The sequence below is a fragment of the Mytilus trossulus genome, chromosome 5 (genome assembly GCF_036588685.1).
Source record: "Mytilus trossulus isolate FHL-02 chromosome 5, PNRI_Mtr1.1.1.hap1, whole genome shotgun sequence".
NCBI classification, from domain to species: Eukaryota; Metazoa; Mollusca; class Bivalvia; order Mytilida; family Mytilidae; genus Mytilus; species Mytilus trossulus.
The window spans coordinates 80,661,291-80,682,541 of record NC_086377.1 but is presented as its reverse complement, the minus strand read 5'-3'; the positions used below and the strand labels follow the sequence as shown (position 1 = coordinate 80,682,541).

Sequence of the window (21,251 nt, the reverse complement as noted above, 5' to 3'; positions counted from 1 at the left end):
GAAACATTTAAATCTGCAAAAATATTTGGTATAGAAACAATTTCGCAGGGGACAAAATTCCCCTACGAAACAGTACACAAATTATAAATATAATATCATTTTAAAGAGTATTTAAGATTGCACTTTTTGTTTATAAACAGGTCTATATATATAGATGTGTTCCAAATAACTCTTGAAATTAAATTTCAGACAATATAAAAAAGAAGATGTGGTATGATTGTCAATGAGACAACCATCAACAAAAGACCAAAATGACACAGACATTAACAACTATAGGTCACCGTACGGCCTTCAACAATGAGCAAAGCCCATACCGCATAGTCAGCTATAATAGGCCCCGATAAGACAATGTAAAACAATTCAAACGATAAAACTAACGGCCTTATTTATGTAAAAGAAATGAACGAAAAACAAATGAATATGTAACACATAAACAAACGACAACCACTGAATTACTCATCCCCTTGGGAGAGAACATTTACTCTAGGTACTTTTTGTGAAGGCACCATGTTGTGTCTGCTGGTAAGAAAGGGCTCTCTTTCGTGCATGCTTGATGTCAATATTCAGTTAAACCCTCACTAGTATTGACAGCAGGAATAACACCTGGCGATTGCCAAGTAAAATTGAGAACAAGATGTAACAAAATGGATCTTCATATAAATTCGATAATAAATAACTTGTGGCCAGGATATTATGCCACAAACATAAGGTGTCAATATTTCTTTTGTACACCAGATCTGGATTTCGACAATGAATGTCTCTTTGCTGATGTTAGAAATCGAAACGGTATTTGGAAGGCCATATAAATAACCCTCAATTTAAATTTTAAGAGTCAATATAGGACGAACGGGTCATATAAACCGGAGGGGAAATATGATACAAACACAAACGAAAAAATATAAACAAGTATAAATTGAAAACTACGATCAAAACTATGATTGCTGCCCTTATCGATTACATTTTGAAATAGTAATCTTGACTTTAATGCTGCAACATATTCAACAAGAGTAAGACCTTCAGTTGAATATGTATTCACGGAACTTGATCAGACCCACAAAACCGACTAAGATAAAGTCGGGCAATTGGACGAGTGCAGAAAAGAGTAGCCAGATTTGTAGACTATACAGACCGCACGCCTGGCTAAACTTATTGAAATGCTTGTTAGACTTTAAACTTATGTTGTCGTTGTCGGAGTTACCGTCCTTTTTTAGCAACGACTGTAGCTAATAGGATAATCACCAAAAAAACAACACGCTTTTCATGTTGTACTAGCTTATTTAAATTAAAACAACACTGGAGTGACCTTAGCGTTTGTGTGCGGCTATAAGAAGAAGAAGAAAATGTCCTTACGAGGCATTCATATAAGAACTTCCCCCAATGCCCCATGTCAAGATATATTTTAGCAATTTTAAGGACAAGTTCACAATTTGACATTGACCGAGATGAGGGGGAGGGGCAATACATTATACTGTTGATTAATCTGTAATTACATGTCAGTCAAACTAAGATTTAACCTCAAACTAATTGCAACAGAAAATGTTTTAGTTCTAATCTATAGCATTATGCCCTTTATATACACAGAAGTCCCATAAAATCTAATTTGAGGAAAACTCAAAATCAGCATTTTTAATTTCCTATGGAAATTAACATTGGAAGGGGAGATAACTCTTGCAAAAATGAGTCTTTTTTGTCAGTTTTTGGTTGTTTCTTGCAATTTATGTACAATATGATACTTTGATGGGGTTATAAGTGTGTATTTGACTAAATTATATAATCTTCTGCTCATGAAATGTACAAAACCGAACTGCTATGGGTAGTTTTGTTTTTTTCGTGCATTTTTCATTAAAGAAATGTCAAATTTAAAGCTTTGAGACTATTTAAAAAAAAAATGTGAAAATTTGGTTTTGTTTATATCTGTTTTTTATATTTTTTTCATCAACTTACTTATCTTAAGAAACTTTAAACCACAAAAAGAAGAATACATGCTTAATTAGTTTGATTAAATTTGATATTCTTTACCTCGACATGTTGAGAAATTCAATAAATGGTCAACTACTTAATTACGAAATCTAGATTAAAGCTTGATAAAATATATGAAAACACATTTAGAGCTGTTTGTTTACTATAAAGACCGCTTAAAAATCAAGAATCAATACATTCTGATGAATAGAAGTGGTAAAGTTATAATTTTGTATAAATTTTTATTGATATTTCTGCCTTTTTTGCAAGAGTTATCTCCCTTACAATGCAAATCTCAATAGGAATTTTAAATGGTTATTTTTTTAGTCTTCCTCAAGTTGTAGATTTTATGGGACTTTTTTCTGCGTATATTTGGGGTATAATGCTTAAAATTAAAACTTAAAAATCTTCTGTTGCAATTACTTTAATTTCGGGTTAGGGTCAAATTTATTGTAGATTGACTGAACTATTAAAGAAGAATTTTTTCACTTAAAGAAATGAACATGTATACGAACGATCCAGAAGATTTGCAAACAAAAAGGCATTATGAACGCCCTATTGAAAGGGGATATAAAGAACATGAACTTACAACTGTTATAGGGGCGACATCAAAAGTTCAATGAAGGATAAAGAAACTTAATTCACATAGTTTTTTCGCTGACCGTTTACCCCCTTCTTAACTTAATTTGGGAAAAATTGATTTACCTATATGAATATATGTAAAATCGATTTTAGATTAACTTGCAGCAATGTTGACCCCCCACCACCCCCAAACTATTGATTTAAGTTTTTTTTTTTATCCTACATCGATCTTTTGATGTCGTCCTTAAATGAAGGAGGTGACTGCAAAATAAAGAAAAGACACGTTAATGTCCGGAGCACCTGAGATCACCCCTAGTTTTTGGTGGGGTTTGTGTTGTTTATTCTTTAGTTTTCTATGTTGTGTCATGTGTACTATTGTTTTTCTATTTGTCTTTTTCATTTTTAGCCATGGCGTTGTCAGTTTGTTTTAGATTTACGAGTTTGACTGTCCCTTTGGTATCTTTGGTCCCTCTTTTAATGGTTATACCCAAATCTGTATTACACTTACCTGACTTACATGTAGTATAATCTTCACAGTGTTTTAATTACAGAAAACACAATTAAATCTTTTCTGAACGAATTTTGTTATAATGGCAAACCCTTAGAGACAGTTAATACTTATTGTTACTTGGGTATTAATATTAGATATAATGGCAGTTTTAATGTCGCCATCACTTCGCTTATGGAAAAAGCTAGGAAAGGGTATTCTAAAATAAAGAAAACAATAGGATTAGATAACCCTTGTAAACTTCTGGAAACACTTTTTGATTCCTTAGTAGCCCCTATTCTCCTTTATTGTAGTGAAATCTGGGGGATTATTTCGACATTTAAAGACGGTGATGCCTATGAAAAGTTGCATATAAAATTTATTAAAGAAATCTTGGGAGTACACTGTAAGGCCTGGAATGATGCATGATATATAATGCTACAAAAAAAGCAACCCATGGGTTAAAAGGTTAAATATTATTATTCAAAACTTAGGTTTATCTTATTTGACAAATGATAACCTTACTATTAAACCCCTGTTTGGTTTTACAAATCAAAGACTAACTGACCAGGGTTTTCATGAACAACATGCAAATATTTCAGCATCTCCTAAATTAATATTTTTCCAGAGTGTTTACAAAATTAATGAACGGGCAGGTTATGTTGACGCTTTAAAAAATAGATCAGATCGATCATCATTATGTAAATTAAGAGTTAGTGCTCATAACCTTGCCATTGAAAGAGGAAGATATTTAAAAATGCCCAGAGATCAAAGAATTTGTGAAATCTGTAAAAGTGGCGAAATTGAAAATGAACAGCACATGTTGCTACACTGCAGCGGTTACTCCAGTTTGATAGAGGCTTTTGTATTAAAAATGTTTAAAATTACAGGAAAAAGTGTTACCACATTGTGTGATAAAAATATAATAAATCTTATACTTAATAATACATCTTATAAGGCACTAAAATTATCTTCCTCTTTCGTAACAAATTGTTTAAATGCAAGAAGTAATCTATTGTAATAGATTTTCATTATACCTTTAATCGTTTATTCACATATATATATATATATATATATATAATTGTTTGTATTTTACTACCATGTATAACAAATTGTTTATCCATTCGGTTATTACCATTTATTGTAAATGCGTTTGTGCCAATAAAATATTGTCTATTGTCTATTGTCTATTAAAGAATAATATTATCAAACTGTGCATGAGATTAATCAAAATATGATGAAGAAGCAGAAGCTTTCCTTAACTTAAGCATAAAACTTAAAAGACACCGTAACATCGACAACTCTTGGTTATGTTACAAATTATGCAAATTATAAAAAACACAACCTTCACATCCTGTTTAAAGTATTTTGATTGTTTATGTCGTTGTTTATTCACATGTCGTTCAACACAGAAAACTAAAGATAGTTGAGAAACTTACTGTCTAACTGTAATCGATATCATAGTGAGAGTATATTTAGTAACATATGATTCATATAGGACTTTCCCAAGGATCGTCGTTATGAAAGAATACCGGTTTGCAAAATAACATATAGAATAAGTCAGTTTGTGGGACAATTTATCAAAGGCATTAGTATGTATATCTAGTGAAAGAGATCATTCTGAATTATCCAGGCAGTGAATAGGTAAGATTTTTTATTCTTCCTTTCTGTTAATTTACATTTTGTGCAATATTATGCGCCATGCTTTCATTTAAATGTAATTATTACATCTTGTATACAGTAGATATGACTGAGAGTGCTAGCCTATTACATCTTATATACAGTAGATATGACTAAGAGTGCTAGCCTATTACATCTTGTATACAGTAGATATGACTGAGAGTGCTAGCCTATTACATCTTATATACAGTAGATATGACTGAGAGTGCTAGCCTATTACATCTTATATACAGTAGATATGACTAAGAGTGCTAGCCTATTACATCTTGTATACAGTAGATATGACTGAGAGTGCTAGCCTATTACATCTTATATACAGTAGATATGACTAAGAGTGCTAGCCTATTACATCTTATATACCGTAGATATGACTAAGAGTGCTAGCCTATTACATCTTATATACAGTAGATATGACTAAGAGTGCTAGCCTATTACATCTTGTATACAGTAGATATGACTGAGAGTGCTAGCCTATTACATCTTATATACAGTAGATATGACTAAGAGTGCTAGCCTATTACATCTTATATACAGTAGATATGACTAAGAGTGCTAGCCTATTACATCTTATATACAGTAGATATGACTAAGAGTGCTAGCCTATTACATCTTATATACAGTAGATATGACTAAGAGTGCTAGCCTATTACATCTTGTATACAGTAGATATGACTAAGAGTGCTAGCCTATTACATCTTATATACAGTAGATATGACTAAGAGTGCTAGCCTATTACATCTTATATACAGTAGATATGACTAAGAGTGCTAGCCTATTACATCTTATATACAGTAGATATGACTAAGAGTGCTAGCCTATTACATCTTATATACAGTAGATATGACTGAGAGTGCTAGCCTATTCTATTCTCTGTACCATTAGACATCTTGTATACAGTAGATATGACTGAGAGTGCTAGCCTATTCTATTCTCTGTACCATTAGACATCTTGTATACAGTAGATATGACTGAGAGTGCTAGCCTATTCTATTCTCTGTACCATTAGACATCTTGTATACAGTAGATATGACTGAGAGTGCTAGCCTATTCTATTCTCTGTACCATTAGACATCTTGTATACAGTAGATATGACTGAGAGTGCTAGCCTATTCTATTCTCTGTACCATTAGACATCTTGTATACAGTAGATATGACTGAGAGTGCTAGCCTATTCTATTCTCTGTACCATTAGACATCTTGTATACAGTAGATATGACTGAGAGTGCTAGCCTATTCTATTCTCTGTACCATTAGACATCTTGTATACAGTAGATATGACTGAGAGTGCTAGCCTATTCTATTCTCTGTACCATTAGACATCTTGTATACAGTAGATATGACTGAGAGTGCTAGCCTATTCTATTCTCTGTACCATTAGACATCTTGTATACAGTAGATATGACTGAGAGTGCTAGCCTATTCTATTCTCTGTACCATTATCTTCGATGTTGTTTTTCTTTGTTTGTAATGTTAATTCAGCAGGAAATGTTTGTTTAGATGAATCCTGTTGTATTTTTGTTTTTTTTTCTGTTTTTTTTTCTGTTTATTATATTCACACTTGTATATATACGTACAGGTTCCAATTACAATACACCTTATCGCTATTTGTCCGTCATTAATACCGGATATCACACAGGTTCCCGTAAAATTTTGACGTCATTAAGCAAAATATCTGACGCCACAATGAAAAAGTGATTGTTGTATGCGTCAAAAGTTCAAGCGGCCGGGTCAACCGGGATTAGCGATAAGGTTTATTACACATAAATGAAAACAATGTAAATAATTATTGTACTTTCTCTGAAATTTATGATATTCTAAGTTTTACAATTTATATATTTCCACATTTTTCCCCCTTTACAGGCCTCTCTGATATTCTAAGTTTCACAATCTATATATTTCCACATTTTCCCCCTTTACATGCCTCTCTGATACTGGACTTGTGTTTACTTAAATCATCTACTATATTTTTTAACCTTTTCTCAATTTTAAATAAAACAATAAAAACAAGTTCAACTATTACGAGGAGGAAAAAACCCCGAAATATTTAAATACGCTTTTTTAATTAATGTTCCATGTTTAAACAAAAAACAGTTGGTTTCCAGACCAGATTTTTTAATGTATGTTATTCAGTTTGATTAATGTATATAGTCTTGCGTTTGGTTTTGTCAGTTTTTATAGCCCTTTGTTATTTACCTGGTATATTACCATGATTACGGTTGTTTATTTGTGTGTGTGTGTGGTATTTAATATATTATGTGGTTGACCCATATTGATCACATATACACATTAACATATGATATGATCATGTTATATATAAGAAAACCCCAAATTTCAGTTAAACTTGTATCTTTGAGGTTACAACATCGATATATTTGTTTTTAACTTTCAATTGAATTACTTATATATATAAGGTTCAAATAGTCAATAAACTTTGGATAACATAATATTGATGTTATATTTAAACACGTTCATAATATATTACATATACACGTCTTTTGTAAAACACTTAAGTGATTTACCTGATATGGGCCTACACATTTTTTTTAAAATAGTTTCTTTATCCGATATTGATTTTTCAAGTAAGCAAATTTATCAAAACAAAGTCTAAGGCCGTGTTCACACCAAACGCCGTGTAGAGTAAACATGTTTACAATTAGTTTAGTGTAGTGTACACTGGTTTCACATTACATTTGTTCACATCTATACACCTTGTTTAGCTACCTGTACATAAGATTTGTTCCAACTTGTAAACTATATGTCATTTAAATGTTCATTACGTAGAACTGAATTCAAAATTTTTGGAAATTTTTTCTAGTGGTAAGGGAACAACCATTTGACTTCAAAAGAGGGGTGGGGGATGGGAATGGAAATATTCCGATCCCCAAATTGATAAAAAAAAAAAAGGGTCATACAGATGATAAAATATATATTCTGAATCAAGAGTTTCCCCATACATTATATGCGCATCTGGTGCAAGAAAATTGGTACCGTTAATTTATTATAGTGTTAAATATTGAAGAAAAAGTATTTGATCACCAGCATCGGAAAAAAAAGGAATAAAAACGTACGCGCGAAAAAAATCTGACTCAGATAAAAAAAAATTACCCTCCCCCTTTTTTTTAAGTTAAGTGGTTGCTACTTTATGAAAGCCATTTTTATATTATTTGTAGTAGTTTGAATATACTAGAGATGTCTGGAGAACGCATTAGAAAACTTTAGCTGCAACAGCGTGCTTACAGCCGAAAAAAAAGGATTGAGATGTTAGGGATCACTACATTTTTATTTTTTCTGTTCGTTTCAAATGGTATTTCTTCTCCGAGGAGTATTTGGTAAAGGAATAGGGTAACGTTTTTTTTAATTTATTTCACGTGTTATTTAACGGAACTGAGATACTAGACAAACATATCATTTACCTCACACTTTTTTAAGTCATGCATTTATGCGTGAATCGTTTTTTTATTAAAGACCAGTGGCGAATATTTCTGTGTACGTCAAGTCGATTCGGGAAGACCTTTTCAAATGAATTAGGCAGCAACTATTTACTTCATTTTTTGTGGAGGGGGAGGGGGCGTGAGCTATTGATTTTTTTCAGGACAAATTTTGGTGACAAGTCGAAATCAATTTTAGCATTATATATAGTGGCAGCTTAGGGTGAAACAAACAAATTTTTTTCAGGGCCAAAAACTGGAAACATTTTTTTGTTTCAAAAACAAAATCCATAGCTCACCCCCCACCCCCTAGCCTTTATGTTTTATACTCGATAAAAGCCCCCCCCCCCCCACCCCACACCCCACACACACACCCCGAAAATTAATTGGTTGCTGCCTTATGGGTTCGGCAATTATGCTGCTTTGAGTCTTGATTAGGGGTTAATAAAGTACGTTAATTTTTTCTAACAAAAAAAATCTGTAAAATTTGGACAACTAATAATTATCAAAAATATCAATTTTACTCAAAAATAGTTTCCTCCTTAAATATATACACGATAAAACTAATGTCCTTAATGCCTAGTTTTGTGTACACTTAACCTACACAAGGCCTACATTGACTATCGACTGTGTGTAGGTAAAACATGATTTACACTACATGTAAACATTGAGTTTTATCAATGAGAACGCAATTGTGTTTAGTTTACGTGTGAGTTACACTAACACAACACCGGATTTAGGTCAATGTGAACACGGCCTAATACTACCATGATTAGAAGTGGTTTGTATAGGCTATTTGTGAATATACTTTTTAATATTGTCAACCGACCTGCATCACTTTTATGTGTTCTAATATTATAAGTAACATAGTTTCACAGTGTTAGTGACCTAATACGGTATATATGGGGTCAGTAAATTCCATATTGGGTGGCGTGATAGCGAAACACGAATCCCCATATGTAATTTACTGATCCCATACCGTATTACGTCACTAGCACACTATGTAACGTATTTATCTTCATGACTATCTTAACGTGTGATATTTAGATTAGTATTCTATCAAAATGAGCAAGTCGTCAATACCGACATTAAGAATAGTTATCAAAAGTACCAGGATTATAATTTTATACGCCAGACGCGCGTTTCGTCTACATAAGACTCATCAGTGACGCTCAGATCGAAATAGTTAAAAAGCCAAATAAATACAAAGTTGAAGAGCATTGAGGATCCAAAATTCCAAAAAGTTGTGCCAAATACGGCTAAGGTAATCTACTCCTGGGGTAAGAAAATCCTTAGTTTTTCGAAAAAATCAAAGTTTTGTAAACAGAAAATTTATAAAAATGACCATATAATTGATATTCATGTCAACACCGAAGTGCTGACTACTGGGCTGGTGATACCCTCGGGGACGAAACGTCCACCAGCAGTGGCATCGACCCAGTAGTGTAAATAGTTATCAAAAGTACCAGGATTATAATTTTATACGCCAGACGCGCGTTTCGTCTACATAAGACTCATCAGTGACGCTCAGATCGAAATAGTTGAAAAGAGGGACGGAAGATACCAAAGGGATAGTCAAACTCATAAATCTAAAACAAACTGACAACGCCATGGCTAAAAATGAAAAAGACAAACAGAAAAACAATAGTACACATGACACAACATAGAAAACTAAAGAATAAACAACACGAACCCCTCCAAAATCTAGGGGTGATAAAACTACTTCCATTGGTAATACAAAAACAGATGTCAACAATAACAACTTGTTAGCTTTAAATGTGTTTTATGAATTTATTTCAATCTTCATCATACATTTCTTCGTCTGTTGAAACCTGTAAGATTTTTTCTCAATACCGTTTTAGTTTTATAAAGGGACGTTACACCACTACTAACCGCGTATTGAAATAAGCCCCGCCTCCCTACTAACCTTATATGGAATATACACTGTCTCCACGCGGACGTTTTTTAACCAATCATTTATTTCTAGAAATGTATAGGAGGTAAAAGAATATCAATTGAGCAATGAGAACATACAATCGCATCATATCTCCAAAGTAGGGATATATAGGTTATCTATGTTCATCCGTCGGTTCGTCCGTTATCTTTTTTTTTTGGCAACTACAAACCAGAGTTTCTTAATTTTCGTTTCCATGGTTCATATTGGTCTAATCTTTTAGAATCATTGCTAGGGTTCTTGTGACACAATTTACTCAGCGATCTAAATAGTATAAAAAAAGAAGATGTGGTATGATTGCAAATGAGACAACTATCCACCAAAGACCAAAATGACACAAACATTAACAATTATAGGTCACAATGCGGCCTTCAACAATGAGCAAAGCCCATACCGCATAGTCCGCTATAAAAGGCCCCGATAAGACAATGTAAAACAATTCAAACGAGAAAATTAACGGCCTTATTTATGTAAAAAAATGGAAAAAAAGACATATTATACCTTGTGACACATTTTATTGAGCTATCACTATTATTAAGATATATATATACCTTGTGACTTCAGCGATCAAAATTGACAAGTTCAGCCTTGTGGCACATTTTCCGCGAACACAACTGATAATTTAAACCTAGTGGCACATTTCGTGTGACCACAATTGATAAGTTATACCTTGTGGCACATTTTCCACGACCACTATTGATACGTTTGATCATGAAGCACATTTTCCAAGTCCACAATTGATAAGTAAAAGCTTGTGGCACATTTTCCTTAGCGACCACTATTGACAAGTTACATACTGTGTGGCTCATTTTCCTCAGCTATCACAGTTGATAATAACATTAACGTACCAATTTTCCTGCACCAGATGCGTATTTCGACAATACATGTCTCTTCAGTGATGCTCGTGGCCAAAATATTTTTAATCCAAAGCTTATGTAAAAGGTGAAGAGCTATAATCCAAAATGGTCCAAAAAGTATAGCCAATCCGTGATAAGTTATACCTTGTGTCACATTTTCCCCACGGACCAGAATTAATAAGATTTATACCTTGTGGCACATTTTTTATCAGCTACCACAATTGATAAGTTTAACATTATGTGGAACATTTTCATCGGCGACCACAATTGATAAGCGGTGGCACATTTATTTTATAGACTAGTTTTATCCTCTTCCTTTGGCTAGAAAAACTAAAGCTTCTCTATGTTGTGTACCAAGATTACTATTTAAGGATGTTTGCTTTATCTTGTATTTGACTTTTTGTTAGATATTCGGAATTCTCTGGTTTTATCAATGAGGTGGCTTTAATGAGAATGCCCGTAACGCTTACGTTTCTTTCCTTTGATTTAAAACAAATAGTGTAAAGAGTCATTTTTGAAAATCTTACTAATCGCTTTTATGTTTTCAGAGTTTTTGAAAGCAAAAAGGTGTCAATGTTAAAAGTATGACTGGAAATCTAGATCGAATCATTTCTATCCAACTTTTCATTGGCTTAAATTTCAAAAACAAAAACACGAATACTCTAATTGTTTCAACATTTTTTTTTAATAAGATATTTACATTAAACATGAACTATGCTTTTTTTTCTATTTCAGTGGAAATATGAATTATTGAACTGTTTTACAACCAATGAAACTGAACGGAATTAACGCTACAGAGGAGGCACCAAAACGAAATACGACCTGAAATTAAGTTGAGGACATCATGGACGATACCATTTTACTTGAAGATTCCTCTGGAAAAATTTACCAAAAGGAAGGAACTGGTAAAAGTGAAAGTCTTTTGAAAGATGCTATCGATGATGTCAACAAAGAAAAAGACACTTACAGCAATCATCAAGCGGCTTTACATCCGAAAGACTTTAATGATGAACATTTAGAAACTGTAAATGACGAAACACATTTAAAGCCTTTGGGTCAAAACGTTACTGACACTGTAAATGACGAAACACATTTAAAGCCTTTGGGTCAAAACGTTACTGACACTGAAAATGACGAAACACATTTAAAGCCTTTGGGTCAAAACGTTACTGACACTGAAAATGACGAAACACATTTAAAGCCTTTGGGTCAAAACGTTACTGACACTGAAAATGACGAAACACATTTAAAGCCTTTGGGTCAAAACGTTACTGACACTGAAAATCAGCAAGACGACAACGTATTTATCTATAGTATAAACGATGAATCTGAATCTGTGATCTTAAAGGAAAACGAAAATCAAAAACAAATAACTGGGGAGATATATGAAGCTACTGATATTAAAACTTTGTCGAATGAAGATGTTGATCATAAAAACAAAAAATATGAAAAACAAAAAATGAGTAAAAATAATAAAGCGGACCCAGGCGATTCAAATGTTTTTGATCCAACAACAGACATTTCAAAGTTAGAAGAATCTCCGATGATGCAAAGACCCCCATCACATCTAACTGTTGCTTTTTGGGCAAAAGAAGACACACCTACGAGTACGAGAAAGGTGAAAACATCGGCTTTAGAAGCAATAAGTGATGAGCAAGTCTATCCATTCACAAGAAATGATTCAAAAAAGAAACAACTGAATGATTCAGGCATTGCTGATATTACAGAAAAGGACAATGAGACGGGAAATTATCAATACAACATCAATTTTGAATCAACTTCAGAATCAATCGTCGTGGAAAACGAAAACAATTATTCACTAGAAACAAAAAATGATAATGAAACAGAAGCAAGTAGAGACCCGTCTTTTGGTGTTTCTGATGATGATAATAGTTATCAAAGGTACCCGGATGATAATACAGATTCGAAATATTTACAAACATCTTTACAATCGATATCAAATGATGAGAGTGAGGTTGGTAAAAGTTGTATGGATTGTATTAAACCAGTACAAATTAAAAACTGGAAGGAAATCAGAAAAGGCGACCATATAATTCTTTTAAGGAGTTTTTATGACCATCACGCAATTGTAGTGAAAGTAAATGAACCAGAGGATGATAACTGTTTACAGATTAGTTTAGAATTGATTCATCAGACAAACAGGGGGGCCATAAGGGACAGTTTTCGTGGTAGAGAACGAATTGTCAAATTAAAACGCAAAACTGAAACAGTCGATTTAAAAAAAGTAAGGATTTGTAAATATTGGGGAAGAATAAAACCGAAAAGTCCCGACGAAGTAGTCAAAAGGGCAACTGAATCATTAAATGGTGATCAGCATGAATTTCGGTACAATGTTATTGATAATAATTGTGAACATTTTGCATCTTGGTGCGTAACTGGAAGAAGGCTCAGCATTCAAATAAGAAAGGCGACAGTTGTTTTCAAAATACTGGTACAAAACAGATTACGCGGTCTTAGTAACGAAATTTTAAGAAACAAGGTCGAATACGACCATGGCATGCTGTGCGAAACGTGCTTCGAGAGAAATAAGAAAATGCTTAGTGTGACAACAAAGAAAGTTAAAGAAAAAGACGACATACACAAAGGTGACATAGTTTTGTATAGATATTACACACTTCTACACTGTTCGGTGGTTCTTGACGTGATCAAACGTAAAGAAAAATATATCAAGTGCGAGATTGCTCACTATGCATTCAAGGGACCGTTAACACAGAAAAAAATACAAAGTAGTATTTTGAAAGTACCGTATAATGGATCAGTATCAGTATTTGAATACTCGAGTGGTGAGTTTGAAACGTATGAGCCGGATGAAGTAGTTTGTCGAGCTAGGAAAAGAATGGGAGAGAAAATGTTTTCATATTTTTCCAATGACTCAAGCCATTTTGCCCGCTGGTGTAAATTGAAATTGTTAAACCAAAAACAATAAAAACTTTGATCCTTTTTGATTCCATACATTCACTTAGAATAATTAAAGTCCTGCATAGCACCACTGAAAAGTTTGCAACTGTAGTTGTGTATTATTTCAAATAGGTTATAGACGTCACGTACTATTTCAAATCTGTATTTAATCACAGCTTTGATGTTTTAAACTTAATCATTCTCTCTTCAGCAATGATAAAAAATCACTTATTTTCATGTTTGTCATTTCTAATTTGGATATTTTCTATTGCGAACTTAAACTGTAGATCTAAAATAGCAAAATATACAGAAAACTTTGTTAATTTCTTTATGTGCCCGTGTCATGATAAGGGCCTGTGATTTTAGAATATTTTGTTTTATTGATTTATGTCCTTCATGTTTGTTTTTAGTAAACTGTTTTGTTTATACTAATAAACACGTGAGTTTTCCTGTTTGAGTTGTTCCACATGTTTCATATCAGGGCCTTTTTATAGCTTACTATATGGTATGAGTTTTTCTCATTGTTGACGACCGTATGGTGACCTATATATATATAGTTGTTAATATATCTTTCACCTTTGAACTTTTATGGATACCATTGGTTCATTTGCAAAAAATATCACACCTCATTTTTTTTTAAATAAGAAAGGAAACTTAAATCAATGCGATCAATAAATAGGGAATTGTCCATGGGACATAAATGATGCCCCAGCTAGTATTTAACGTTATAAAGGGTCACAACTCCAGAACTGTAAAAGTGACGCTACCAAAATTTGTACTTCATCTCAGTTTTGGGTTAATAAGCATTGTGTATACATTCCTACACATTTAGTAGAGGCAATCTTAAGTTATAAAAGAACGGGAACGAAACAATCTGCAATTTTTTTACGACCGCAAGTTCATATAATGATATGATGTCGTCGTCTGCGTCTGCGTCGTCCGAAGACACATTTGGTGTGCGTCCGGACAATAACTTTACTTTAAGAGAATGGATCTCTATGAAATTTAATAAAAATGATTAATACCTCAAAAGGGAGGCTGGGATTGATTTAAGGGATAATTGTCCAAACCGTTTTGAAATTAGTATTTTTCTACTTTCAGGATATCAACTTGTGCAATAGTATTTCAATTGCTATAAAATTGTACCACAATGTTCAATACCACAGGTAAAATGTTTAGATTGATTTTGGGGTTTATGGTCCTAACGGTTTAGGAATTGGGGGCCTCAAAGGGGCCCAAAATAAGCATTTTTGCAGTTTTCAAACAATAACTTGTGTATGAATCTCTCTGAAATTATACCACAAGTTTCCATAACATGAAGGGATTATTAGTATTGACTTTGAGGGGTTTGGCTCAAAAGGTTTTGGAATTAGGAACAAAAAGGGAGAAAATTAGGTTTTTGGTCATGGACAATTAAGACAATTTAAAAGCAGTGTAAGGGAGGTTACTTAAAAGCATTCAACATTCACTGCTGTGTATGTTCGGATTTACCTCCCTTACACTACTTATACATTATATATAAAGAAATGTCAGGTTTTGGACTAATTGCAAAAAAAAGGGTGGTGGTTGTAGTTTTCAATTTTTGTTCCAAATTTCTCAAGTTCCAAATTTTTGAAATGTTTGAAGAAGAAACCTTTAATTGCACAATATTGCTCAATATATTTGTAAGATCTTGACATCTGTTTTGTGTCAAAATTTGATCACAATCCAAATGCAGAGCTGTATCAAGCTTGAATGTTGTGGCCATACTTGCCCCAGCTATTCAGGGTTCAACCTTTGCGGTCGTATAAACCTGCTTCCATCTGTAACGGGTTATAACCCTTGAGCAGTAAAACAGAGGCCACCAAAATTCAAACTTGATCTTGGTTTGGTGGTTGAAAGTATTGTGTATACAGTTTCATAACATTCGGTTGAGGCACACTTAAGAGAAAAAAAAATCAGCAATTTTTACATTTGTAAAGGACATTACTCTCGAATGGTATAACTGACGCCACCAAAATTCAAATTTGATCAGCGTTTTCTTGTAATGAGCATTGTCTATAAGTTTCATAACACTTGGTTGAGGCACACTAAAGTTAGAGAAAGAAACAAAAATAAGAGTGCACACGCTGAAATGTCTTGCCTTCTTCACTAATCATTGATATTATGTTGATAGTCATAAACATAAAGCTTTATTACAACTGTCACATAAACTTAACAGTAACCAAGAAAACTAAACATTGACCAATGAACCAAGAAAAAGGGGTCAAGGTCAGATGAACCATATCAGGAAGACATGTACAGCTAATAATCCTTCCATACAACAAATATAGTTGACCTATTGCTTATGGTTTAAGAAAAACAGACCAAAACACAAAATCTAAACACTGAGCAATCAACCGTGAAAATGAGGTCAAGGTCAAATAAAAACTGACTGACATATAGATCATAAAATATTTCCATACACCAAATATAGTTGACCTATTGTATAAAGACCACAACTCAAAAACTTACTTTTGACCACTGAACCATAAACATGAGGTCAAGTAAAGATGACACCAGCCAGCTAGACAGGTACACCTTACAATCATTCCATACAGCAAATATAGTAGACTTATTGCATACAGTATAAGAAAAACATACCAAAAAAATACCGCTGTTAAAAACTCGTAAATCGATGGACAAAAAACAAAATAGGGGTAAGAAACTAAAACTGAGGGAAACGCATTAAATATAGAAGGAGAACAATGACACAACATCGAAATGTAACACACACAGAAACGGACTAAGCATTAGACAAAATCCGACGAGAATAACAAATATAACATCAAAACCAAATACATGAATTTGGGATAGAAAAGTACCGTGACACGTCTTATAGTAATGTGAATTCACACTCAAATATAATTAAGAGAAAACGGACGACACAACTGAACTAAAATGTAACACACACAGAAACGAACTATAATATAGTAAGCTATGCATACTGTAAACTGTTTATCTAAGCTGAGTCATTATATATTAGGCCAAAGATTTTCTTAATCTTAATGAAATATTTTTAAAACTTTAAATTTGGCATAATTTCATTAAAATCCCATAAGATAAACCAGATATGGTAAAATCATCTTGTTCTATTTTTTTTAACCATTTATTGGTTTTACTTCTGTAACTGAACATCGGAGGACCACAAGTTCTGGTGGATGGTAACAAGCACTTGTCTCAGACGAAAAAAATCATATCTCAATATTTGGAAGTTAAGTAAAGTCCTTCATGCAAATCTCTGATTCCTTTAACGGATTTAGCTATACTTTTGAGACCTTTTGGATTATAGCTCTCATTTTTTATACGACCGCAAATTTTGAAAAAATTTTCGTCGTATATTGCTATCACGTTGGCGTCGTCGTCGTCGTCGTCGTCCGAATACTTTTAGTTTTCGCACTCTAACTTTAGTAAAAGTGAATAGAAATCTATAAAATTTTATCACAAGGTTTATGACCACAAAAGGAAGGTTGGTATTGATTTTGGGAGTTTTGGTCCCAACATTTTAGGAATTAGGGGCCAAAAAGGGCCCAAATAAGCATTTTCTTGGTTTTCGCACTATAACTTTAGTTTAAGTTAATAGAAATCTATGAAATTTTGACACAAGGTTTATCACCACAAAAGAAAGGATGGGATTGATTTTGGGAGTTTTGGTTTCAATAGTGTAGGAATTAGGGGCCAAAAAAGGGCCCAAATAAGCATTATTCTTGGTTTTCGCACAATAACTTTAGTTTAATTAAATAGAAAATAATGAAATTTAAACACAATGTTTATGACCACAAAAGGAAGGTTGGTAATGATTTTGGGAGTTTTGGTCCCAACAGTTTAGGAATATGGGGCCCAAAGGGTCCAAAATTAAACTTTGTTTGATTTCATCAAAATTGAATAGTTGGGGTTCTTTGATATGCCGAATCTAACTGTGTATGTAGATTTTTAACTTTTGGTCATGTTTTCAAATTGGTCTATATAAGGTCCAAAGGGTCCAAAATTAAACTTCGTTTGATTTTGACAAAAAATTAATCGGTTGGGTTATTTGATATGCTGAATCTAAAAATGTTATCAGATTCTTGATTATCGGCCCAGTTTTCAAGTTGGTCCAAATCGGGGTCCAATTAAACTTTGTTTGATTTCATCAAAAATTGAATAAATGGGGTTCTTTGATATGCCAAATCTAACTGTGTATGTAGATTCCTCATTTTTGGTATTGTTTTCAAATTGGTCACATTAAAGTCCAAAGGGTCCAAAATTAAACTTAGTTTGATTTTAACAAAAATTGAAATCTTGGGGTTCTTTGATATGCTGAATCCAAACATGTACTTAGGTTTTTGATTCTGGGCCCAGTTTTCAAGTTGGTCCAAATCAGGATCTAAAATTATTATATTAAGTTTTGTGCAATAGCAAGTCTTTTCAATTGCACAGTATTGCGCAATGGCAAGAAATATGTTATTGCAAAATATTGTGAAATAGCAATTTTGTTTTTAATTAGAGTTATCTTTCTTTGTCCAGAATAGTAAGCAAGAAATATCTAATTGTAAGAAAAAAATTTATTTGGAGTTATCTTTCTTTGTCCAGAATCAACTTAAATCTTTGTTATATATACAATATACAATTTATATTCACTTTTTACTACCAACTGATAAATTAAAATAATCTTTACCATTCAGTGATAACAAGCAGTTTTTTTACATCTTAATATTTTATGATGTATTTAAATGAGTAGTAATTGTTGCAAACTCCATTAGAAATTTTAATTGAGATTAGTTTTGGAATAAGGGAAAGGGGGATGTGAATTAAAAAAATTGGGTTCAATTTTCTCATTTGAAATTTCATAAATAAAAAGAAAATTTCTTCAAACATTTTTTTGAGAGGAATAATATTCAACAGCATAGTGAATTGCTCTAAGAGAAAACAAAAAAAATAATTTCATTAGAACACATTCATTCTGTGTCAGAAACCTATGCTGTGTCAACTATTTAATCACAATCCAAATTTAGAGCTGAATCCAGCTTGAATGTTGTGTCCATACTTGCCCCAACCGTTCAGGGTTCAACCTCTGCGGTCGTATAAAGCTACGCCCTGCGGAGCATCTGGTTATATAAGCTTAGGATTTCAAATATTTTGGCCACGACCATTACTGAAGAGACATGTATTGTCGAAATGCACATCAGGAGCAAGAAAAATTGGTACGGTTAATATTATTACAAAGATTATTTTTTTTTATCTGAAACAAGTTTCTGTGTGGATGATGAATAAATGACATGGAACTCAACCTCACCGTAATAATTATTATATTGTATTGATATACTATTTTGTTATCTGTATACTCTGGTTTGTTGTTATATATTATATTGATACATTTGTACTTGTATAACAGTTATAAATATATATTACTATAGCAGATCATTTGAATAACTCTACAGGCAAATTTTCATCCATTAATTATATATCATTTTTAAATCAATTAGCAGCTACAGTAAACTACTCTTTAAGAGCCGTACCTGACTGTGCGAAGGTCCTTGGTTCGGAAATTGGCTAATGCAGTATACGGACTCTGTGGGATTTCGACGTGAAATACGTTATATCTGCCACTGTACAAAATATGAAAAGATGGACTCTCTTTAAACTGCCGAATCAATGTTTTGGAGGCAGAAAATGTGAATAAAAAGTAGATATTTAGGAAGCAAAGAATGTGTTTTGTTTCAAACTGTAATATATGTTTATGAAATAAAATATTTTTTCACCTTTGTTTACGTTTACAAAAGCGTGTTTGTCGCGACGTTCGGGAAAGACTGCCTTTTTTTAGCAGCACTAGACATGTTTCGTATGTTTCTCGCTTCAAGCCAAGTAATCAGAAATTCGCCAAAGATAGCTTTAACGAAAGTCTTTTAGTTAATTAAGATTTTAAGGTAGGTATAAAGCTTCAAATTAACCATTTACTACCGTAATTTTTCGTTTTTTACAGAATTACGGTTAAAATGTTACATTCCCTGATCTTCCCGAAGCTTATACTTAGTTTATTCGATTGTATGAACATTTTTCTTTTAGAAACAGGTCTTTAACTGCAACAAAATTTTAAAAGATAAAAGCGATTTCTGTTTAAAGTAACGAGTGTCACTCTAAAAATATGAGCGTTTTCGCTTTTAACGTCGTCCTGATGCAAACGTAAAAGTTGAAATAAAAATTACACGCTGAGATTACAATATCGATTTGTTTACGATAGCTAGGCAAACTAAATCATGCTTCCCCAATCAAGACTTTTTATAGACACTGAATACTAAATTGTGTGAACATTTAGGGAGCTACCATTTGATTTTTAGGGGGGGGGGGGGGGGGGCTAGGATGAAAAATTTTGTCATGCATTTTTTTTTTAGCTGTAATCTCTGTCCTGTTTTTTTTTTCAATCTGTTCGGTCCTGCGTTTTTTTTAAATTTTTTCAAATTTCATACTAGCCCACCCATAAAAATCAAATGGTAGCTCCCTTATACTAGAAAAAAATAGAAATAAGGAAATTATGGCATGTTAGATTGGTTAAAAACACATTCAGGCAAACATAAAAAAGCTGTTTCTAGACCGAACTGGTCAGTGAGAATTATACCAAATTGAGTACGAAGAAAAAGAAAAGGACATTTAGAATAAGAAAAAGCAAATTATTCAAAGGGGGAAAATGTCTCCTGCTGGAAATTAAAAAAAAAAGTTGAAACAAAAGCTTGTCTTCATATCAAAATTGTTTTCACGGCGAATGTCTTGCAAGAAGCATGGTCCATGTTTCTGATTTACTTTTAGTTTTCAGTGTCCATTGTCTTTTGTTTGCACTTATGTGTCTTATCTGTACTAGGATTTTTCTTTTGTTCATTTATTGTCCTACTATTAATATGACTATAGTCGTGAGTGTAAATTTTCATTTGTAAATGTCCGGTTTCGCAATGTTGCATGTCCACCGATGTCCAGACATTGTGCGAAAAAATATTTTAAGAAGATATGATGCTACTGAACACATACAAATTCGGCGTTTCTTTATGAACTTTTAACATAAAGAATACAAAACTAACTCTCTGTTTTGTTTATTGCCATATGACCTCTTACATTGAAGAGTTAAACTTGCATAAAGTCATGTCCAGACAGACACTGTAATAGAAAAAAAATGAATACGGAGTAATTACGCACGGGACCTAATCGCACACATAGTCAATGCATTACAAAAATAAAGATTACCAATGGTCAGGGTTTGTATTCCTGTTTATCTTGATAGTCGCTGAAGGGTCTTCAACAATGAAAGAATCATTAATAGGCCATAAAATAAGGTTTAGTGTCGAATTATGCGGTACTTAAGGTATAATATTGTACTAGCAATACGTATATTTAAATTC

At 32.9% G+C, this 21,251-nt stretch overlaps 1 protein-coding gene across 1 annotated transcript; it reads left to right on the top strand.

Moving 5' to 3' along the window:
- Window positions 1-4,428: 4,428 nt before the first annotated feature.
- On the top strand, window positions 4,429-14,320 carry LOC134719199 (uncharacterized). Its single transcript, XM_063582209.1, has 2 exons — window positions 4,429-4,672; window positions 11,683-14,320. The coding sequence occupies exon 2, from the start codon at window positions 11,792-11,794 to the stop codon at window positions 13,892-13,894; it is 2,103 nt and encodes a 700-aa protein (XP_063438279.1). The 5' UTR covers window positions 4,429-4,672; window positions 11,683-11,791; the 3' UTR covers window positions 13,895-14,320.
- Window positions 14,321-21,251: the final 6,931 nt, after the last annotated feature.

Excerpts from the sequence above, each read along its gene's own strand:
- LOC134719199 (XM_063582209.1), top strand. The coding sequence starts at position 11,792 with ATGGACGATACCATTTTACTTGAAGATTCCTCTGGAAAAATTTACCAA.